At 37.4% G+C, this 25129-nt stretch overlaps 1 protein-coding gene across 1 annotated transcript in view; it reads left to right on the forward strand.

Annotated features, from left to right (window-relative positions):
• GLCCI1 (glucocorticoid induced 1) overlaps positions 1 to 25129 on the forward strand; it is a 104511-nt gene that overhangs the window by 70550 nt on the left and 8832 nt on the right. The window contains exons 4-6 of the mRNA XM_068973059.1: positions 5738 to 5854; positions 13161 to 13313; positions 17086 to 17296. Coding sequence (XP_068829160.1) covers positions 5738 to 5854; positions 13161 to 13313; positions 17086 to 17296 — 481 coding nt within the window. The remainder of the gene's footprint in view (positions 1 to 5737; positions 5855 to 13160; positions 13314 to 17085; positions 17297 to 25129) is intronic.

Here is a 25129-nt window from a genome sequence, read left to right on the forward strand (position 1 = left end):
AGCAGCACTGGTAGCTAATAGAAAGAGGTTATGAAATAAAGGCTAAAGGACTGGGTCTGCTGTTTATTAGTTGTGTTACCTTGGGAAAGATACTTTACTTTTTAAAGGGCTTCCTCATCTGTAAAACAGTTACAGTGTATCTGTGCAATCTAGTTGTTTTACAAACTATTTTTTCAATGTTAGTCTGATATTATTGTCAGCATTCCTCTATTGACAATTATACCTTATTGGTAAATAAATTTCTGTATCAAAAACTAAAGTGTCCCAAAGGTAGCTGTATCTGTGGAGATAAATCTGTATATGGAAACATCTGTTTCTTTGACTGGGGTGGGGGTTTGAGTCTGCACGTGGGCATGCATGTGTACCGGTGATGTGTGTGCAGGTGACAGCTTCCTATTCATGTGTGTGTGCTTACACACCTGTGTGTTCTTTATATGTGCAGTTTGTACACACATATGCCTGTGTGTGTGCATTTGGGTATCAGAGGACTGAACAGTGCAGTCCGACTGTAGTCCACCGGATCCTCTGTCCATGGAATTCTCCGGGCAAGAATACTGGAGTGGGTTGTCATTCCCTTCTCCCTTCCAGAGTATCTTCCTGACCCAGGTATCCAACCTGGGTCTCCTGCATTGAAGGCAGATTCTGTACCATCTGAGCTACCAGGGAAGCCCCAGTTATTTCATTAGCATTTGTCTTTTGGAAAATGAAAGAAAAAAGGAAAACAGCATGATTTGCTCATATTTATGTTAAGTTTTAAATTTTATTTTAGTGTTACAGTAGGTACGTTGCATTTTAAATTCCTTTGAACACTGTCAAAGGATATAGTATGTAAACTCTGTTTTCATACTGCAGAACCTTTCTTTTGAGACATTGGTCTTTGTAAGCACTCAAGTTTGTCACGTATTCTCTTTTTTCACATAAAAGGGAATAACCACTTGAGATTTATAACTTCTCAAACTGTATTTTCAGGAAAATTTGTTGGATTAATATCTTTAGTAGTTGTTTTTGGTCTTTTAACAGCTCAGCTATTGTCATTTGTATGTTTTCCTATTTATATGTCTGTCTTTTTGTAAGATTCTTTCTCTCCTTGTGAGTTATTAATTTGATTCTTTAGGCAGTACAGAATAGTGATTGAGAGAGCAAACTGTGGAATTCCACTTCCTTAAGTTCACGTACTTGTTTCACCACTTAACTGTGTGGCTTTTAACAAACTAACCTTCCCGCCCCTCAGTTTCCTCACCTATAAAGTGAGGATAATAATAGCGTTTATCTCATGTTTCTATTGAGAAATGAATGAGAACAAAACAGAAAATATTTCATTTTATAATCATATAAATATGAGTGGCAAAGTGCCATTTTCCTGGCGTTAATCTAGCTCTCATCTCGTTTTTTCCTTCGGATCTTGCTTCCGTTCCTATTGCATCTACTTGGTCTGGTTAAGATTTCTCAGTTCCCTGCCTACTATAAAGTAGAATTCATTTGAGAAATATCACCCTCTGTCCCTTCCTTTTCGGTACCTGAGGCAAAAATAATCGACTAGTATTTTGAGGCTTAGAGTTTAGGGTTTTTGTGTTTTTTTTTAAGTGTTAACAATATGGGAGAAACTATCAGGACAAAAATTACAAATAAACAAGGGTGATATGACCAGGTTTCCAAAAATGTACAGTAAAATGTGTTCCTAGTTCTTAGATTTTAAGTGGGACCAGTCTCTGATTTTTCTTTATCTAATTCCACAAATATTTTAGTCATTTCTTAGTGAATATTTATGATAATTCTTCTCCCTACAGTTATTATTTCTTCTTTGTGACCTTGGGGTACTTATGCCCTATCTTTTTAAAATGTCAGAGTACATGTGCTTAAGATCCCTTTCATGTTTAGAGAATGCTCCTCTCTCCTTCCCTCTTAATTTTTTTTTAAGTTTTATTGAGGTATAATTGACATATAACATCATACAAGCTTACGGTATATGCAGCATAATAATTTGATATATGTATATATTATAAAGTGAATACCACAAGAAGGTTAGTAAACATATCCATCACATCATAATTTTATAATTTTTGTATGTGTGGATAGGAACTTTTAAGCTCTATTCTCATAGCAACTGTCAAATATACAATAGAGTGTTATTAACCACAGTCACTATTCTATCCATTACACCCCCAAAATTTACTCATCTTATAACTGGATGCTTGTACACTTTGACCATTCTCACCCATTTTCTGCCCCTGGCAACCAGCAAGCTGTTCTCTGAGTTGTTTTTTTTGTTTGTTTGTTTATTTTCAGATTCCATATATGAGTGAGCTCATACAGTATTTAACTTTCTTTATCTGACTTATTTCACTTAGTATAATACCCTCAACGTCCATTCTTAATTTTGTGCTTAAGCATTGCTAATGACTATTTAGAAACACAGGTAAGATTCATCTATAGTTTAAGAAATCCAGTTGGTATAACTCAGGGTTCCCTTTATAAAGGAAGGTTGTATGTGAGATTCACTGTAGTAACCAGGGTGAGAAGACTCACTGAAGTGAGAACCAAGAGCTTTGGGTGATACATTGGAACGTGAGATTGACTAGAGAGGGTGCCTTAGGCAGGAGGGGGTGTATGACTAGATGGGACGTTACAACTCCCTAAGCCCCTTCCTGGGCTTCTCTGGTAGCTCAGATGGTAAAGAATCTGCCTGCAGTGCAGGAGACTTGGGTTCAGTCCCTGGATCGGGATGATCCCCTGGAGAAGGGAATGGCAGCCCACTACAGTATTTGTGCCTGGAGAATTCCATGGACAGAAGAGCCTGGCAGGCTACAGTCTGTGGGGTCGCAAATAGTCGGGCACAACTGAGTAACCAACACACACATCGGCCCCTTCCTCCCAGAGATACCTTTGTGTCTACTGGTACTGAGGTTAGGGAGAAGAAATAGCTTTGGATAACCATGGGCTCTTGAGCATCCAAGGGAGAAGAGAAAAATTCTAAGTGAAAGTATGGAAGGCAAGAATATTTGCAGTTGTTATATACATAAGCCACTCTTCTGAATGTCATGTAAGGAAACATGGGAATCTCTTATATTCTGAAGCAAAGGAAGATTTATTATACCCTGCTTTCATTCTGCATGGTTCCTGAGTAAGAGTCATAATGTTTTGATTATATATCTAGTAAGATGGGCTTTCCTTTTACTCTAATCTCTAATTTGTAAACAAAAGCATAACAATGTTATAATCCAGAGATAAACAGTATTATGTGGAAACTATAAGACTGCATAGTATAAGTTGGTATTCCAAGCAAAGTAGGGTGTGTATCATTATGTTAAAGAGTGGTATGTTAAAGAACAAAAACTTCTGGTTTATTATGATATCTCAAAGCCCTTTAAAAAGAGACTGATTAGGATTGATCAGTTTTCAGATTTTTTTTTAAAGATTATTTTAAAAATGAAAAAGTACACACTGCTTTGATTAATCTGTAAGCATTATGGGCTTTTCTCTACAAGCTCTTTAAAACGCCAGTTTTGAAACACCACTGCTGCTAAGTCACTTCAGACGTGTCCGACTCTGTGGGACCCCATAGACGGCAGCCCACCAGGCTCCCCCATCCCTGGGATTCTCTAGGCAAGAACACTGGAGTGGATTGCCATTTCCTTCTCCAATGTATGAAAGTGAAAAGTGAAAATGAAGTCGCTCAGTCGTGTCCGACTCTTCGAGACCCCATGGACTGCAGCCTACCAGGCTCCTGCATCCATGGGATTTTCCAGGCAAGAGTACTGGAGTGGGGTGCCATTGCCTTCTCCGTGAAACACCACTAAAACATCATTAATACTCAGAAAACACTTAATTTTATACCTCTGTCCTAATTAAATAACTTGTACAATTTGAAATTCTATTTATCTTTTATCATAGTCTGGCTTGGTTTATAATGATTACCAACTAATTTTGATTCCTTTTCTCATGAAAATTAATATTCTGTAGAAGAAAATGATGTCATTTCAACAGAGAGCAAGGAACACAAATGTTAACATAATCTCATTTGTATATCTTTGTAAGGAAATTGTATGTGACGTCCTTAAAGCTACAAGAGTTTCAAAACACTAGAGGAGACTAAGGATCTTACTTAAAAGGAAAAATACAGGTTTTCTTTTAGGCTCTCTATTTTCTTCCATGCTGCTTCCCTTCTGTTTGCCACAGGTAAAAATAAATTTTCCCAGCAACCCATATGCTTTTCCCCTTGAACATTTATAGGCTTTAATAGCAACTGTCTATTTTGCTTTTTATTGCCATGGTTATTCAAGGTAAGCATTTTGCTAACATGTCTTTGAGAAAATCAATATATTTTACAGACTTTACTTTGTATTGGCACTTTGCCTTGCAAGTAACATAAAATTGGGCTCATTGTAAGCGTTCAAGGAGTACCTACTAATTGATTCATGTCATCATCTACAAGGAAAATATTAAGTAACTTGCCCCAAATTGCTAATGATTCCCTTTGAAAATGCTCAGGTATATTTGCCTTCTGGTCTGGCACAGTTTAAGACGATTGTATAGCACCTAAAATATATTAATAGTTTGATGAATTCCAAGCCATATTATAGAAATGCCTTTTCTCTTAAGCCTTAGAGTATTACTATTCCATTTAGGAAAATACCTAAGTTATATTTGTTTTTAAATGTATGTCACTACAGCCAAGTGTCTGTCAGTGAATAAGTGGATAAAGAAGATGTGGCATATATATTCAGCAATGAGGAAGAAGGAAATCCTGCCTTCTGTAAACAATATAGATGAACTTTGAGGGCATTATGCTAAGTGAAGTAAATCAGTTAGAGAAAGACAAATATTGAATGGTATCACTGCTTTGTGATACCAGAGAAGAAAAGCCAAACTCAAAGAAACTGAGGGCTGAGTGGTGGTTGCTAGGGACTGAAGGATAAAGGAAACGGGGAGTAGCCACAGGGTGCACACTTTCAGTTACAAGATGGATGAGTTCTGGGGAATCTAAAGTATAGGATTTTGATTCTAGGTAGTAATAGTGTTATTACTTCAAAGCTGCTAAGAGAATAAGTCTCAAATTATGTAATGGAGTAGAGCTATTATGCTATAGTAGGATCATTCTGCAGTATACAATAACATCAAATCAACATGTTGTACACCTTAATTTACACAATGTTATATGTCACTTATATCTCAGTAAAGCTGGAAAATAAAAATTTTGTGACTAAAAGTAATATATAGTAAGATTTAAATACAAGTAACTAATGCTAAATGCCATAAGGATTTACACCATGGGATTTTTTTTTTTTTTATGTTCAGAAATTAGTATACCAGATCAATTTTGTTTATATAAGATGGGAACTTAGAAACTAATGTGATCCTTATATATTGAGAGATTGGGTTTGATTTTAATCAGTAGGCATATGAAATACTAGTTTTACCCCTTAGAAAAAATGCTTAGAAGGGAAGATATCTCTGGTGTTACAAAGGTAAAATATGAAATAATCTGGGGAAATTTAGTCTATGTATTTACCAACAACACTATTTAAATTGTATAAGTGAAGCATTTGTAGCACATATTTCTTATTTTCAATGGTTTCAACTATTAAAAATTGGAGAATAAATCATTGTAATGAAATATCTCTTCTTGAAATCTTTGATAAAATTTTTATTTTTTAATATCCAAACTTAAAAAAATAAATGCTTAAAGCTTGGTATTCACTTTTGTTCTCTTCATCTTTCTCTTTCCCTCTCCCCAAAGCAGATTGCCAAACTGAGGCAGCAGCTACAGCGTAGTAAACAGAGTAGTCGGCACAGTAAGGAGAAAGATCGTCAGTCACCTCTCCATGGCAACCATATAGCAATCAGTCACACTCAGGTAGGCTAACAACTCGTCCAGATTGGAATAATTCCTTTCAAAGGGTCCATTGTAAGGAAGACTCCATCCTTTTAGGATAAAAAAAAAAATTAATGTATATCTCTAGCTTGATTAAATTACAGTGTTTTTTTAATAAAAAAATGTTTTTGTTTTAGCCATATGTATAATCTTTTAATAACAGACAGAGTATAATGGTCTCAAGGATGATTGGTAGTGTCCTGGACAGAAATCCTAGCTCATTCACTGACTAAGCAACTCTGGGCATTTTCTTATTTAATCTTCTAATAGTACCTTAACCCATCTATCTCTGGTCACTTTGTATATTTTACTCCACTTTACTTATGAAGAAATTGAGAATTAGTGTTTTTGTCCCCCCACCCTACCAAACTTGTACTGATACATCCTATGGAGCAAAATTTAGGAAATGATATTCTAAATTTATTTACAAATATTAATGTAAATTTTAGTAAATCAAATATAGTAATATAGCAGAAGCAGCCCAAGTTGCATATCAAAAATTTTTTTCACAAATGTAAGGATGATTCAACATTAGGAAATGTTTGTTAGTTCATTGCATTAGAAAGTCAAAGCAGATGCTGAATAACACTTGATTAAAACTCAGTATCCGTATGTGATAAAAACTTATTTTAAAATAGGATACTTCCTAATGTAACTACCTGCAAATGTGGTGAGATCCTAACAGTAAAATACTGAAAGTATTTCTGTTAAAAATAAAAGTTAAGTCATAGATGTCTGTAATTATTGATGTTATTTGCTAGTAGTTTAGAGGTTCTAGACAGAGCAGTAAGAAAAAGGAATGTTATCACTATTTGTTGATATTGTTGTATATTTAGAAAATTAAAGTGAATTTGTTAAACTATTAAAACTAATGATAGGATGAAATGGAAAATACTGGCAATACCAAGTATTGATGAGGATGTGAAACAATCAGAACAGCTACACATTGCTGGTGGGAACACAAAATGGTACAGCTACTTTGGTAAGATGTTTGGCATTTTCTGAAGAAGTTAACATACACTGACCATACAGCTCAGGAATTCTACTCTTTGGTATCTGTTTATGAGAAATAAAACATAATGTCTACACAGAGACATCTATATCAATGTTCATGGCGGCAGCATTTATAAAACTCAAAACATGGAAAGCAGCAACTATCCATAAACTGGTGAATAGATAAACAGCACTTCATGCATCCATACAGTGTAATACTATTCAGCAGTAAAAAGAAGGAACTGATGGTATTTATGACAACTTGGCTGAATCTCAGAACATCATGCCAGTTAAAAAAGTCAGAAGCAAAAGGCTACATTACCGTACATCTTCAAAAAGGCAAAATGTTGCCTTTTTGAAAAGTATTAGAAAAGCTGACTGTAGAAAAGCCCTAGAGACATTTTTTTGGATGATAGAAGTTTCTAAAATGTGATTATACTGATAATTGGATGACTGTATACATTTACAAAGCTCAAAGAATTGCATACCTAAAATGGGAGGATTTTACTGTATGCCAGTTATACCTCATCAGAGCTGTAAAACCAGCATTGCAGACATTGCAAGAGAAAATTCACATATGCCTTCCTTTTTTTCTTCTTAATGTGCTAGAATTAATATACCATTCATTCTTATTTGTTATTTCGAGCACCTTTCCTGTATATTGACTGACTTACTGATTAACAAGGAAAGATTTATACACTTGTTCCCAATTTACATTGATTTTTTTTGGCATTGTGGTTATCTAAAAATAATTATCTTGCTCTACATACTGAAATACTTATAGATGAAATATGAAGTCTAGAATGTGTGTTAATACTCCAGGAACAAAAGCAAGTGGATGTTTAGATGAAGTAAGATTAGAAAATGTTAATACATTTTGGAGCTGGATTATGTACATCTATTAGGTATTCTGTTAATTATGATTATAATTTCTCACAATAAAAAGATTGAGAACTTAATAAATGGATAAAATATAAACACACAAAAATCTATTATTTTCTCCTGTACTAGTAAAGGTAAAATACTGTTCCTTCTACTTACAACATTTCTGACACCAAAGGTGTGGGTTTTTTTCCACACCAACTAATGAATTCTCCAACTCTTTAGACATCAACCAGGCATCCTACAATTCAGTTATAACACTGACTACCTGGAGTTAGCACTGACCCCACAGATTAAGAACTCCGCCCCATGAAATTGCCCCTGGTCAGATGCCAGTTGAAAGTTCCAGGTCATCATCTGTACTTTTGACCTACCAGTAATAAAGAAGGGATTCTGACAACCCTGTCTTCAGGTTCAGTAACTTGCTGTAAGGGCTCAAAATACTCAGAGAAATACATTTACTTGTTTGTTACAAAGGAGATAACGGATCCAAACAGATGAACAAATTTGGAAAACTCAGCAGTGGCCACAGGACTGGAACAGGGCAATGCCGAAGAATAAACTTCCACACACTTGCACTCATCTCACATGCTAGCAAAGTAATGCTCAAAATTCTCCAAGCTAGGCTCCAACAGTATGTGAACCGAGAATTCCCACATGTTCAAGCTGGATTTAGAAAAGGCAGAGGAACCAGAGATCAAATTGCCAACATGCACTGGATCACAGAAAAAGCAAGAGAATTCCAGAAAAAACATCTACTTCTGCTTCATTGACTACGCTAAAGACTTTGACCCTGTAGATCACAACAAACTGTGGAAAATTCTGCAAGAGAGGGAATATCAGACCTTAGGAGCCTGGTCTGATACCTGCCTGTGGTCACCTTACCTGCCTCCTGCAGAACCTGTATGCATGTCAAGAAGCAGCAGTTAGAACTGGACATGGAACAATGGACTGGTTCCACATTGGGAAAGGAGAACGACAAGGCTGGATATTGTCACCTGCTTATTTAACTTATATGCAGAGTACATCATGCAAAATGCCAGGCTGGATGAAACACAAGCTGGAATCAAGATTGCAAGGGGAAATATCAGTAACCTCAGATATGCAGATGATACCACCCTTATGGCAGAAAGTGAAGAGGAACTAAAAAGCCTCTTGATGAAAGTGAAAGTGAAGAGTGAAAAAGTTGGCTTAAAGCTCAACATTCAGAAAACAAAAATCATGGCATCCGGTCCCATCACTTCGTGGCAAATAGAAGGGGAAAAAGTGGAAATAGTGACAAAGTTTATTTTCTTGGGTTTCAAAATCACTGCAGATGGGGACTGCAGCCATGAAATTAAAAGATGCTAAAAGATGCTTGCTCCTTGGAAGAAAAGCTATGAAATACCTAGACAGCGTATTAAAGAGCAGAAGCATTAGTTTGCCAACAAAGGTCCCTCTAGTCAAAGCTATGGTTTTTCCAGTAGTCATGTATGGATGTGAGAGTTGGACCATAAAGAAGGCTGAGCGCCAAAGAATTGATGCTTTTGAACCGTGGTTTCGGAGAAGACTCTTGAGAGAGTCCCTTGGACTGCAAGGTCAAACCAGTCAATCCTAAAGGAAATCAATCCTCAATATTCATTGGAAGGATTGATGCTGAAGCTCCAATCCTTTGGCCCAGGATGCAAAGAGCCAGCTCATTAGAAAAGACCCTGATGCTGGGAAAGATTGAAGGCAGGAGGAGAAGGGGACAGAGGATAAGACTGTTGGATGACATCACCGACTCAAAGGACATGAGTTTGAGCAAGCTCCAGGAGATGGTGAAGGACAGGGGAGCCTGCCATGCTGCAGTCCATGGCATTGCAAAGAGTCGGACATGCCTGAGTGACTGAACAACAAAATGAACAGCAGGATGAGGAGGTTCACAGGGCAAAGTCTGGCAGTAACTCAAATGTAAGAATTTCTGCTGGCATGGAGTTGGTGTGCGCCGCCCTTGTGATACATGGATATATGTTCACCAACCTGAAAACTGTCTGACCCACAGTGCTGGGATTTTTGGAGGCTTCATCACATAGGCATGCTCCGTCTCCTCTCACCAGAGGTGGGACTGGAAGTTCCAAGCTTCTAGTCATGGGTTCTTTTTAGAGACCAGCACCCCATTCTGAACCTATTCAGGAACCCACTAAGAGTCACCTCATTAGAATGAAAGACTCTTGGTCCTATCACTTAGGAAATCCCAAGGGGTTTAGGATCTGTCTGTCAGGATCAGTGTCAGAAACCAAATAATCTGAACGAAAGATGCTCCTAATGCCCCCATCCCTCAGGAAATTACAAGAATTCAGGAACTTTGTGTCAGGAACCAGGGTGGAAACCAAATACATATTTCTTATGATGTTACAACTAGCAATAGCATGTTAGTATATATCTGGTGAAAAATATAAAATGCCTAGAATTAAACTTAAAAGAAATATGCAAACCTTATTGAGGATATGAAATATACAATAGAGATAAATGGGAAGTCATTCATACATGGGAGGACTCAGTATTTTTCAAATAGTCATTTGCCCAAAATTAATGTACAAATTGAGTTCCAATGGAAATGCAAAAGGAATTGTTTTATTACTTTAGAAGTTATTTTCAGTATTAATCTGGAAAAGTAATGTCAGTTAAAAACAAAATTTGAAAAGGCTTTCCCTACTGGATACCAGAATGCAAAATGTAATTGTTGTAAAATTATAGCAGTTAAAGTGGACCTCTGAATAGAAATTGTCAGATAATACTTTCAGTTCAGTTCAGTCGCTCAGTCATGTCCGACTCTTTGTGACCCCATGAATCGCAGCACACCAGGCCTCCCTGTTCATCACCAACTCCTGGAGTTCACTCAGACTCACATCCGTCACGTCAGTGATGCTATCCAGCCATCTCATCCTCTGTTGTCCCCTTCTCCTCCTGCCCCCAATCCCTCCCAGCATCAGAGTCTTTTCCAATGAGTCAACTCTTCACATGAGGTGGCCAAAGTACTGGAGTTTCAGCTTCAGCATCATTGCTTCCAAAGAAATGCCAGGGCTGATCTCCTTCAGAATGGACTGGTTGGATCTCCTTGCAGTCCAAGGGACTCTCAAGAGTCTTCTCCAACACCACAGTTCAAATGCATCAGTTCTTTGGCACTCAGCTTTCTTCACAGTCCAACTCTCACATCCATACATGACCACAGGAAAAACCATAGCCTTGACTAGATGGACCTTTGTTGGCCAAGTAATGTCTCTGCTTTTGAATATGCTGTCTAGGTTGGTCATAACTTTTCTTCCAAGGAGTAAGGGTCTTTTAATTTCATGGCTGCAGTCACCATCTGCAATGATTTTGGAGCCCTAAAAGTCTGACACTGTTTCCACTATTTCCCCATCTATTTCCCATGAAGTGATGGGACCAGATGCCATGATCTTTGTTTTCTGAATGTTGAGCTTTAAGCCAACTTTTTCACTCTTCACTTTCACTTTCCTCAAGAGGCTTTTTAGTTCCTCTTCACTTTCTGCCGTAAGGGTGGTGTCATCTGCATATCTGAGGTTATTGATATTTCTCCCGGCAATCTTGATTCCAGCTTGTGCTTCTTCCAGCCCAGTGTTTCTCATGATGTAGTCTGCATCACGATGGTGTGATCACTCACCTAGAGCCAGACATCCTGGAATGTGAAGTCAAGTGGGCCTTAGAAAGCATCACGACGAACAAAGCTAGTGGAGGTGATGGAATTCCAGTTGAGCTATTTCAAATCCTGAAAGATGATGCTGTGAAAGTGCTACACTCAATATGCCAGCAAATTTGGAGAACTCAGCAGTGGCCACAGGACTGGAAAAGGTCAGTTTTCCTTCCAATCCCAAAGAAAGGCAATGCCAATGAATGCTCAGACTACCGCACAATTGCACTCCTCTCACACGCTAGTAAAGTAATGCTTAAAATTCTCCAGGCCAGGCTTCAGCAATACGTGAACCGTGAACTTCCAGATGTTCAAGCTGGTTTTAGAAAAGGCAGAGGAACCAGAGATCAAATTGCCAACATCTGCTGGATCATCAAAAAAGCAAGAGAGTTCCAGTAAAACATCTATTTCTGCTTTATTGACTATGCCAAAGCCTTTGACTGTGTGGATCACAATAAACTGTGGAAAATTCTGAAAGAGATGGGAATACCAGACCACCTGACCTGCCTCTTGAGAAACCTGTATGCAGGTTAGGAAGCAACAGTTAGAACTGGACAGGGAACAGACTGGCTCCGAATAGGAAAAGGAGTATGTCAAGGCTATATATTGTCACTCTGCCTATTTAACTTATATGCAGAGTACATCATGAGAAACGCTGGATAATACTTAAAGGAAATAAAATATAGAATCCAAAGAGAAATGTTGGGGCAGTTTTATTACCATGTGGGAAAAAATACTACTTCATAACGTACAGAAAAATAAATCATGATAGGTTAAATATTTAAATATGAAAAACCATAAAGGGAAGAAAGATATTTCATACTAAAGTAAACAGCAAATGGATGACAAAGAGTTACAATTTCAATATGAAAAAAACTCATACATTAATATGAGACAAAGGACACTCGCAGGCAGCAATTCACAAATGGCAGGAGCATAGCATGTGTGTGGGAAATATTCATTTAATCAGTGCCTAGCTGTCTACTTCATTGTGAATCATATGTATCAGCTTTAACCATTCAGATTAAGGTACAGATCATATTATTTTTCTTTTTTCCTTGTTCATCTTTATGTTTTTAATTTCTTTTGTGTTCTTTAAGTTCCTTGAGAATCAACAGGCTTGACTTCCACTTTCTGGTACCTCCCACAAGACAGCTATGAGGGGTATTAATTTTTGACAAGTCCTCCAAAGGACTTTTGAAAACAGCCTTAAAGCTGTTAAGTGAGTGTTATAGAACTTATCATGATATTGTTGCCATACTAATTAGTAATCCAAAAGGTTTTCTTAAATTCTGGATAAAGTAGAAATGAAAAATACTAGATGGGGATTGTCACAGTGTGGGGAATAAATCGTTTACACACACACACATAAGCATAGAGCAGAATTGAAGAGTCACATGATACATTCAGTTTACATGATTTCAACTGTGCTTTTTCAGTAAAATCAGAAAAATGAATTAAAAAACAGTACAGAGGGTTCTGTCTGATATTCTGCTGAAAAAAATGTATACAGTTTACAATTATAGCTTTACACTTCCATAAAAGATTATTTTGACTCTGTAATTTTTACCTTACTTCTTTCTTTGGAACCTAAATTGCTGTTTGTGTGCCTGAATTTATATTGTATTTGAAATGTCAAAATAACCGCTCACTGAGTTTCTGTTTTAAGATTTACCTTGCTCTTTAGTTCATAATTTCTTCATCCACAAATAATTCGATACCACCTTACCTTGTGTTATGTAGGCTACTGGATCAAGATCAGTCCCTATGCCGCTGTCAAATATATCTGTGCCAAAATCATCTGTTTCACGTGTGCCCTGCAACGTAGAAGGAATAAGTCCCGAATTAGAAAAGGTATTCATTAAAGAAAATAATGGGAAGGAGGACGTGTCCAAGGTAAGGGTATATGGGATGTTTGAATCCCTTTTTTCTTTGACACTGTGAAGTATCTCAGTCTTTTTTGTTACAGCTTTATTAGATATAATTCACATACCATACAATTTACCCATTAAAAGTGTACAGTAGTTTTTGCATGTTCACAGTTATGCAGTCAGTACCCCAATCAACTTTACAGCTTTTTCATCACCCCCAAAAGAAACTCTGTACTTTTTAGCGGTCATCTCTTCCTTTTCCCCCAGTGAGATAACAGCTAATGTACTTGGTCTATGAATTGGCCTGTTCTAGATATTTCATGTAGATGTAGTCATGCAATACAGGGCCCTTGTATCAGGCCTTTCTCACTCAGATTAAGGTTTTTAAGGCTGAAGTAAGGTTCATTTATAGTGTAGCATGTATCTGTACTTTATTCCTTTTTACTGCCAAATAGTATTCACTCATACAGATTTTATTATCCAGTCATTAATTGATGAACATTTGTATTATTTCTACTTTTTGTCTGTTAAAAATAATGCTGCCGTGAAAAAAACTTCGTATGCAAGTTTTTGGGTGAACATGACATTTTCATTTCTCTTGAGTATATACCTAGAAGTGGAATTGCTAGTATGGTAACTCTTTGATTAACCTTTTGAGAAACTGCCAGATTGTTTTCCAAAGTAGCCACTCTGTATCTTTACATACCCACCAGCAGTGTATGTAAGTTCCGATTTCTCCATCTTCAGCAACACTTGTAATTACCTTTTTTATTATAGCCATTCTGATGGGTGTGAAGTGGTACCTCATTATGGTGTTGACTACTATATATCTTCTTTGGAAAACTGTCTATTTAGATTATTTGCCTCATTTCAAAATTAGGCTGTCTTTTTACTATTGAAATGTAAAAGGTCTAAAGTTCTTACTTTCTAGATAAGAAGTCCTTATTAGATAGATGATTTGAAAATACCTCCCATTCTGTGGGTTGTCTTTTTCACTGTGCATATCTAAGAAAATATTGCCTAATCTAAGGTCACAATGATTTAGTCTTGTGTTTTCCTCTTAGGGTTTTATGGTGTAAGTTTTCACATATATTTAAGCCTTGCATCCATTTGAATTCATCAAAAATACTTTATAAACTATCTCTGTCCCAGAATAGAAATCTGGACACTCCTGTACATCAACCTATATTTGACCACATTTTAAAGGTATATTCAACAAAAGAAAACATCAAGTAGCTTTTGGCTTAATTATCTCTCTGATGGTTTTTTAGAACTAAAATATGATTGATGTCAAATGTGTATCTGATTCCTTCAAATAATGTGTAGGTTTTAAACACTGATTAGAGTTCATCTCAAAATTCACATAATTTTATATTTATAAAATTGATTAAAAAATCCTTTTTCCAACTTTCAATATTGCTTAGCAAATATGAGCACTAATCATAATTTACTGTCTATTCTTCCAAATATATGCCTGTATGCTAATATATGTTGAAGCATTGTATGAATGTACCATAATTTAAAAGTCCCCTACTGGTGGACATTTAGACTGTTGTCAATTTTTGTCATCATAAGCAGTGCTTTAGAAAATACGGTGTACTCTTGGCAGACAATTTCCAGGCAGTGAAATTGCTAGGTCAGAGCATTTGCACATTTTAAATTTTGATTAATACTGCTAAAATTACCATCCCAAAAGGTTGTGCCATTTTACTCTCCCTAAGAGTTAAATTTTTACGTTATATTCATTAGGCCAGAAAGGAACCCTTTAGAAATTGTGCTCTTAACTTAGCTGTGCATACCATTAAAATGTTTCCTTTATACATTATGTGACATTTAAGAACAGTAATGTAAGAAAGTAAAATTGGTCAGATTTTTTCAGGATGAGATAATCAGTCACATTTGCTAATTCTTTAAGAACTGCTAAGCAAAACTATATTAGAAAATTAAATATACTGATGTAATTCTGGTTTTAAATAAGTCATATTCTAATTTCACAGTAGACATTTCAGAGTTACTTTGGGGTAACCAACACAGTAATAACTAAAATATTAATTTTAAGAAATTTTAGATTTATGATTAAATGTGCCTCAAAGTTTTAATAAATTTTTTATTTTTTATAATTTCCATCATTATTTTGTGTAAATATGTGAACCTCTAAAATCTGTCTTGTTATTCTAATTCTGTGAACCCTCTCCCCAACAAAATAGAAGTTGGTTAAGGAAATTGGTATGTATTATCCAGTTATAGATTCAAAAGTGGGACTACAGAAAAATTGTGTTTATCAAATAGGATATGAGTAAAACATAACTCAAATTCTTAAATTTTTTAAATTACAAATTGATACATTATTATTTTACTGATTACCAATATTGACATTTTATTAAAGTAAGATTTTCGTCGACTTAAATATATGTTTTAAGAAAGACCTCTGTATTTTCCAAAATGATCTTGATGGGCTGTTCTGAAAAAATCCCACATCTATCATATAATTTTGTCAAAAAAGAAAAAACCCTTCACCAATGATTTCTTAGAATTTAGTGCAGAGTTGTAATTAAAATCTAAATTTAGTTAAATAAAAGAAAATAATGTAATAGCATTTGACCAAGTAAATTCATATATCTTTGGGAATATTTCTTTCCTAAGTTGGAAAATTTTACTTTTGTTATTTGTTACAAAATGAATTAATGTTCCATAAGTGGCTATTTTCTTAATAGTAGCATGGTCATTGTCAGGTTGTAAAGATGGCATAGTTTTCATTTTAGGTTTTGGCCTTTACTTGTTACAGAAAAAACTGATACTCTTTGAGTCTCATGTTTACCTTAAGTCATTTTCCATCTGACAGTGTTTCTAAAATCTCTGAAATGACAAACCTCAGGAGTGATAGCCTGTAAATAGTGAAAATAAGTTGTAAATAAACTAAGCATATACTGGTTCTTTTTTCCCAGCATTTCATCCTTGTCTATATAATAAAAATACTGTAAATGGTTAATATATACATTGTATTTGTTGACCTCACTTTGTTAGCTTGCTGGTGAGTAAGATACATCTTTACAGCAGAAGCAAAGTAGAAAGAGTCAGAAGCTCTGATGCCATTTAAATGATCATGTCAGCAGGAGCTCTATAAGTTCTTTATTGGTGGAGACACTGTACTGATGAGGTCTAGGGTCTTTTTAGGTTGAAAATATATGATTCATATATGAGTCTACAATTATAATTTCATTTCTATTTATTTTTGCCACTCAGAACAATGCATTAGAACTAGGCAAAATTCATTAGTAGTCCTACTCAGTTGGATACCAAATTAGTAGAATTGTTCAGTTATATTAATATCTTCCACTCAGTTCTACTAGAATAAGTCTGTTTATTAGATAATTTGGGTAACCTGCAAAACCTGTTGCTGGCTTGTAAAAGGAAAAAAAGAAAGAATGAAAAATGGAAATCCATACCTTTGAATATGAGATTTCTCTTTTCTTATTAGCAAGTCAAAGTAATTTCTGGAGCAGTTTGACTAATTCTTTGGACAAATGTTTATTGAGTGTCTGCTGTCTGCCAGGCACAGTGCCAGGCATTAGGATCCAGTGTTAAAAGACGCCCCTGTCCTAGAGGAGTATTCCTGAGAGTACTGACCTAAAGATAACTGGCAGAAATGATGACCTAAGATAGGTATCTTTATTCTCTCAAGAATCAGCTATGCTGGCAATAATAGTGAAGAGTGAAATCAAAAGAAACAGCATGTGCTTTCTGTATGGATGAAGTGTATGAACCGTCACTGACTGTGGTGGTTGCTGCTCTTCCAGCCTTTGGACATCCCTGATGGTCGGAGAGCCCCCCTCCCTGCTCACTACCGGAGCAGCAGCACGCGAAGCATCGACACGCAGACCCCCTCTGTGCAGGAGCGCAGCAGTAGCTGCAGCAGTCACTCACCCTGTGTCTCTCCCTTCTGTCCCCCGGAATCCCAGGATGGCAGCCCCTGCTCAACAGAAGATTTACTCTATGATCGTGATAAAGGTGAGAACGGGATCATCCACTTAGGTAGCGGGTGTGTTACAGGGCCTTGCTCATTATACTTCCTTTGTCTTAGACCATTACATCACCTTTTTTCTTTTGTTGAATGGTGGGACTGTAAAGGATTGGTTGACTAGGTTTGTTTGTTCATTGGTTTCACGTACCCCCTTCTTTGTGACTTTCGCAAACATCTTCCATAAATGTGTCAGAGGAGCACAGCGCGTGGTTCTAACAGTTAATGAAAGCTATAAAATGAGTGTGGACAGCTTCACATAATACAACACACAGTTTTTCCCTCGGGGTTGTCGAGAGTAAAGGATGGTTATGGTAGACTTTAGGTTTCTCATGCCTGAGGTTAGATTTCATAATCAGATTAATTTAGAAGGAAATAATTTCTAAAAATTCAGTTGGAAGAATGAAGATATTTTTAACTAAGAAGGATAAAGATTAACAAGTACCTGCAGCACATCATGGATTATATTATGGTATGTAGATGAATTATTAACACCAGTAAGAGTGCAGAACCCACGGGGCTTATTGCCTGTCAGACCTTCACCGCCCATGTCCTCCTGTCCTCAGTCAGGTCCTCACCGCCCATGTACTCCTGTCCTCAGTCAGACCCTCACCGCCCGTGTCCTCCTGTCCTCAGTCAGGCCCTCACCGCCCGTGTCCTCTTGTCAGGCCCTCAGTGCCCGTGTCCTCCTGTCCTCAGTCAGACCCTCACCGCCCGTGTCCTCCTGTCCTCAGTCAGGCCCTCACCTCCCGTGTCCTCCTGTCCTCAGTCAGGCCCTCACCGCCCGTGTCCTCCTGTCCTCAGTCAGGCCCTCACCGCCCGTGTCCTCCTGTCCTCAGTCAGGCCCTCACCGCCCGTGTCCTCCTGTCCTCAGTCAGGCCCTCACCGCCCGTGTCCTCCTGTCCTCAGTCAGGCCCTCACCGCCCGTGTCCTCCTGTCCTCAGTCAGGCCCTCACCGCCCGTGTCCTCCTGTCCTCAGTCAGGCCCTCACCGCCCGTGTCCTCCTGTCCTCAGTCAGGCCCTCACCACCCATGTCCTCCTGTAAGGCCCTCACTGCCCGTGTCCTCGTGTTAGGCCCTCACTGCCCGTGTCCTCCTGTCCTCGTGTCAGGCCCTCACTGCCCGTGTCCTCCTGTCCTCGTGTCAGGCACTTGACCACCAGTGTTCACTCTCTTCTTTCAGTTTCTGGCCCCTGAGGCACAGAAGGTCCCAAAGACTGTCCAGCTTCCACCTTCCTAGCTACTTATGAAGGAATATTGAGCTTCCTCTGTAACACATTACTGCCTCTCACCACAGAGAAACAGGTCATAGGCAACAGAAAGTTTAAAAAGATGAAAAAAATAAAGTTTACAAAATCTTACAGGATTTTATGGGCCTTGTCCTGGCTTGACCCCCCAGTCCCCTCAGTTTTTTTCTGAGGTATTAATACATTTAAAGTGCCCAAATATTAAGTGCAAGCCCCCTGAAGGTTTACACGTTTGCACTCATGCAACCGCCTCTTGGATCAAGATACAGAATATTTTTTGCATCCCAGAAGGCTCCTTAGCTCCCTTTCCAGACAGAATCCTTCTCCCCTCTGCCTGTAAGTAACTACTGTTCTCCCTTCCATCACTGTAGCCTAATTTTCCCCCATTACTGGATTTCGCAGAAATGAAATGATGCAGTCTGTGTTCTTTTGGTCTGGCTTGTTTCAGTCATCATTATACCTGACTCTCTGCTGAGATTTTAGAGGGAAGCTACCTTGGACTTCGTCGTCTGCTTTGATTTCTGTGGGTGGATATCAACACTTCTCCCCTTTCATTTTGCCCTTTCCTTATTGGAAGCCTTGGAGTTCTCTTCCTCCATTAAGAATGTATTGAAAGCAGAACGTTAATTAGGCATCTCTCTGCTTCAAGTGGAATCTCTGTTTCAAGGAAGGTCAGACTAGGGAACTTCCAGTAGTCTAAGGTGTCCTACCACAGCAGACATGTCAATCAATTCCTCACATTTTTAATATGGATGTTTCATAATAAAACAAGAAGACACCTTGCTTCTAGTAGCAGGGTTTGTTTTGAAGGTTAATAATCATAACTTGTTTTAGGATGCACAGGTGATAAATGGTAAAGCAAATATTGTCTGATTGATTCCAAAACCTGTATTCTTTGTTATACCAGTAAAAAGGATAAGTGCAAATCACTTTTGCTACCTATTAGCACTTGTAGTTGAGTTAAAAGGAAAAGTAAAAATAACAGTGATATAAAGCTAGGCAGTAAATTCTGGAGTTTTGTTTTCTTCTAAGTACAATCCTGTGGATAATTGAGATGTTGAACCAAAAGGGAGATATATTAGGAAATTGATAGATGAGTTCCAGTTTGGTTAGCTGTTTATGAGGTTGCTTTCTCGGCCTCTATGTGCCTGTATTTGATGAGGCAGTCTCACAGCCACTTAGGACCAAATTCTCTTTATTTATCTGTTCATGGACACTTAGGTTGTCCCCATGATTTAGCATAGGAACACATGTATCTCTTTGAGATAGTATAATAACTTGAATTCTGATAATTTTTTAGGGAAGTTAGACTTTTTCCTAAGACTTTGCCTTTGGTTGTATATATTTTTTCTATATGCTTTTATTCTTTTTACCAGATAACTACCTGTTAATGTTCTGTTCCTCTTGTGGGTTTTTTTTTTTTTTAATGTAAAATGAGAACATTGGTCCAGATCATCTCTAAGGCCAACAGTTTTTTTTTTTAAATCGTTTTCTTAGTAAAACAGGGTGCTAATACTTGGTTTCATACTTCATACCACTCTTGGGGTTAAATGAGATATTGGAACAAAGTGCTTAGCACAACTCCTGGTATGTAGTAAACATTGAATAAATAGTGCTGGGTGTGACTAATAGTCATTTTTTAAAAAAAATTCTTTAGAAACTAAGGAGATTGCAGAATCATTTAAGACACTTTTCCATTTTCTACAAAACTGCCTCAGTTTAGAAATTTAAGACCTCATGACATAAGTTTCTTAATATACTTACCAATGTAGCTTTGAGGCAGTTCAGTTCAGTTGCTCAGTCATGTCCGACTCTGTGACCCCATGAATCGCAGCACGGCAGGCCTCACTGTCCATCACCAACTCCCAGAGTTCACTCATACTCATGTCCATCAAGTCGGTGATGCCATCCAGCCATCTCATCCTCTGTCGTTCCCTTCTCCTCCTGCCTCCAATCCCTCCCAGCATCAGGGTCTTTTCCAATGAGTCAACTCTTCGCATGAGGTGGCCAAAGTACTGGACTTTCAGCTGTAGCATCATTCCTTCCAAAGAAATCCCAGGGCTGATCTCCTTCAGAATGGACTGGTTGGATCTCCTTGCAGTCCAAGGGACTCTCAAGAGTCTTCTCCAACACCACAGTTCAAAAGCATCAATTCTTCAGCGCTCAGCTTTCTTCACAGTCCAACTCTCACATCCATACATGACCACTGGAAAAACCATAGCCTTGACTAGATGGACCTTAGTCCGCCAAGTAATGTCTCTGCTTTTCAATATGCTATCTAGGTTGGTCATAACTTTTCTTCCAAGGAGTAAGCGTCTTTTAATTTCATGGCTGCAGTCACCATCTGCAGTGATTTTGGAGCCCCAAAAAATAAAGTCTGACATTGTTTCCACTGTTTCCCCATCTATTTGCCGTGAAGTGATGGGACCAGATGCCATGATCTTCATTTTCTAGATGTTGAGCTTTAAGCCAACTTTTTCACTCTCCACTTTCACTTTCATCAAGAGGCTTTTTAGTTCCTCTTCACTTTCTTCCATAAGGGTGGTGTCATCTGCATATCTGAGGTTATTGGTATTTCTCCCGGCAATCTTGACTCCAACTTGTGCTTTTCCCAGCTCAGCGTTTCTCATGACGTACTCTGCATATAAGTTAAATAATCAAGGTGACAATATATTCAGCCTTGACGTACTCCTTTTCCTATTTGGAACTAGTCTGTTGTTCCATGTCCAGTTCTAACTGTTGCTTCCTGACCTACATATAGGTTTCTCAAGAGGCAGGTCAGTTGCTCTGGTATCCCCATCTCTTTCAAAATTTTCCACAGTTGATTGTGATCCACACAGTCAAAGGCTTGGGCATAGTCAATAAAGCAGAAATAGATGTTTTTCTGGAACTGCATTACTTTGTAATTAAGATCAAGTTTATATTACTGTTTCCTGGAAAACTGTGTGACCTATTACAATGTTCAGTTTTTAGTTCTCAAATCAACTACCTTTTTGTGAAGGAAAATTAAAAAGCATCTCTTTTACATATGTTTGTATATGTGTCTGTATCATACATATACATGTATTTTAGGATTGGGAGTGGAGGTTTATGTATTTCAGCTGATTTAATGCTTCTGGTTTATTCAAGATACGTTTCTTAAGCATCTACTATATGTCAGGCACTCTACTGGACAGTGGGAAAATAGAGAAGAGGAAGCTATTTTTAAGAGCTTTATACTCTAATAAGGATTAATAGTAGTGTTAAAAAATAATACACTATTACACAAGTATGTTCAGAATACTAAAGGTACAAAGGAGAGGGAGTTGTCAGTTTTGCAGTTTTTACATATTTAAGTCATTCAAACTATAGAATAATCTCTAACTCATTGCTTCCCTATGAACAGCCCAATTTTTTACAATACTAATTCTAGCTTATAATTTGTACTTTTCCACAGTAAAGCTTAAATTGATCTTTTGTTTTATATTTATTTCCTGTAAAGAAAAAAGGGAAGCTGTAGATTTCTAAGAAGTTTGGATTGATTTGTAGTACCTACCTCTTCTGTAGTTGCTGTTGTGGAATAGCTAGGTTAGACGTCCAGAACTGGCATGCACACGGGAGAGGGATAGCCATGTGAGTATATTGTTCTAATGAGAGATGGGCTGGTGTGATTATTTTTCTAGTGTTCATGTGCTATATACTTATCCTTTTCCTGACTTTGTTATTTCTGCTTATCCCTAACATTCATTTTTCTCCATGACACATGTATACTTTGAGATCTATAAAATAATTTTAGTTGATTAGCATGTTGGTTTTTCTTTGGTTCTTTCAATTGCAGTGCCAGGACAAAAACACTCTATTAAGAAAAGTCTAGCCTTTAAGAGACTCTTTTCATGTTTTAGTTTTTTGAGTTTGGGTGGTTTTGGACAGATTTTTCCAGTGACTTAAAGGCTGAAGGCAGCCAGCTATCATGTGTAATGTTGTTTGGCTAACTAACCAAGTAACAGCCACAGTTCTACATAATGATTTCTGTGGAGAGTTCAGGGATCCAGAATAAGCTCTCATCTTCACATCTGCAGAATATACCCTATGATTAGTCAGCCTAAATTCTGCCTGATCACGCCCAAAATGCAAGGGAGAAAAACAGTCTTTTATATAATGTAAATGGCGGTGTCATATATTAGTTCTTTCAGCAGCTCTGCCGGCTTTCCTTATTGGTACCAAGTCACAAAATCTAGACTTCAGTCTGCCACTTACAGTTAATCTTTGGCACAGTTCACTTAGGCAGTTGTTATAAAATTCTGCAGTTTTGCAGGATATTGTGGAAACATTGATTATTCTAATCATGAAGTCAAGTGAACCATTCTACTCAGGCCAACCACCAGGAGATGTATTCCAAGATTCCATAAATTGGCTACTTGGGACTTAAACTGGGTCTCCCCACAGGAACAGTGTATATCATGTGGATGGAGTTTCCAAGGCCAGTGCACATCAGTCTGTTTAACTCATACCATGATTTAACTCATTAATATTTCTGAACAGTAAGTATTAGGACTGAGAAGTCCATAGTTGCAGGAAAGAAAGAAACAGTTTTATCTTTTCAGGGTCTAGGGCTGACCCTAGCCATACTTTTGAAAAAGACTCTCTTTGATGTCTTATTCCTTTCTATATACATTTTAAACTCTATTTGCAGTCATCTTTAGGGCTCTGTTTCTTAACACTCTTTGACATTTGCCCTTAACATACTTTAACTCTCCATCTTCCAGACAGCCTCATCAGCCAAGATTTTGTGGCACTTTTCTTTGTGGTTTATATTGTGAAAATAGCTTTGTTAGATATACTTGTTTTAGCCACCACACCTTGAAAATCACTTCGTTTGAGCCTTGATCTGTTTCTCAATCAAAAGTTTATCCCCACATGATTCTAGGTGCTTATTATCCTAGAAGAACCTCTCCATGGTAAAATTACAAAGAGTGTAGAACTCTTACCCCCACAAAGGAGTTATTCCATAGGTTAAAAACTGAACTTCTGGAGAATTACATCCCTAAGTTCACCTTCCCTGTTTTGCTTTTTCAAGATTGCATCTGAAATTATATATATTCACATCATCTGATGTGTTTAATCATCCAGTAAATGCCTTTCCCCACTCTTTCTGGAATGTTTACAATTGTACTAATGGCAATTGCTGTGCTAACTTTCTGTGGATGAGTTACTATTCTTAATTCAAAATTATTATTAAGTATACAACTCACTTCTAGCATTTACAACCTAGAGTCTAAAACAAAAGCAAACCAAAATTTATTTATATGCCTGCATATATAATTTTGATATATATAATTTCCATCCCTGAGTTGGGAAGATCCCCTGGAGAAGGGACTAGCAATGCATCCCAGTATTCTTGCCTGGAGAATCCCATGGACAGAGGAGCCTGGCGGGCTACAGTCCATCGGGTTGCAAAAGACTCAGACGCTAGTGAGCATGGATGCATATATAATTTCAGTTAATCTCCAGTTATTTATTTACTATGATATAATTTCACTTAATCTCCAGTTATCTATTTACTATGATATAAGCTTCATCAAGAGCAGGTAACTTTAATTTGCTCGTTACTTTATCCTCAACAACTACCGTGCTGCCGATCATTAGTATAAAGTAATGATTAGTGGAGATTTTTTGAGTATTCTTTCTTCATGGTATGTCCATTTTTTACAGAATATATTGTTAAAAACAATAGAATCCTTTTCTTTAAGTTATTTAATTATATATGGTAGGTTTTTGAATGTTTGGAAAGAGTAGGATAATCCTCCCTGCTACCCAAAAAAAAAGACAGTAAAGAGTAACCACTCTAAGGTTATGCTAACAGTGATGACAGGTCTTTGGTGAGAAAGAAGCCATAAAGTTCAGATTTCCTACTGAAATTACGGAAAAGAAAGTAACTTTGCTAAAATCTATCCCATCTTATACTCTGATCATGACTAGGGAAAAAATAGGGTATCAAGTAGACTAGAGGAAAGGGGAATCTGTTGAATTTTTTCTTTCTGTTATCTGTTACGTTCCTCTAAGAAGAAATAGGAAGCATTGACGCCGTTCTTTGCACTGTGCCTTTGTAATAGAAAGCAGACCCAGTGAAGCTGTTGCCTAAGCTCTAAGACTCTTCAGTAGAAGCCTAGAATGTTAGATTGGAACTTGGTCATCTAGTCTCATGAGGACACTACAGTTGAGATAGATCAAAACGGTGATGCAGATAGCATGATGGTCATGGACTCTGACTCTGCTGGAGCCATTGAATCTCTGCTCTTCCACTGATTAGTTGTGTATCTCTGGGCAAGTTACTCAGGTTCTCTGTATCTTGGTTTTCGGACCTGTAAATTAATGGAAATGATGGCACTGCCTTATAGGATTGTTAGGATGATTAAACGTGCTCAGGAGCCTTTACCTTTTTTATCTCCTGTAATATTACCACAATCCTGTGAGTAGGCATAGTGTCACTATTTTAAGAATGGGGAGCCTAAGGCATAGAAAAATGAAGTGAACTTTCCTAAAGTCTGTGGAGTCAAGAGGCCAACAGAGATCTTTTGCAGTAACTTCACACTACTTGT

This window comes from Capricornis sumatraensis, chromosome 5, assembly GCF_032405125.1.
Source record: "Capricornis sumatraensis isolate serow.1 chromosome 5, serow.2, whole genome shotgun sequence".
Taxonomy (NCBI): Eukaryota; Metazoa; Chordata; class Mammalia; order Artiodactyla; family Bovidae; genus Capricornis; species Capricornis sumatraensis.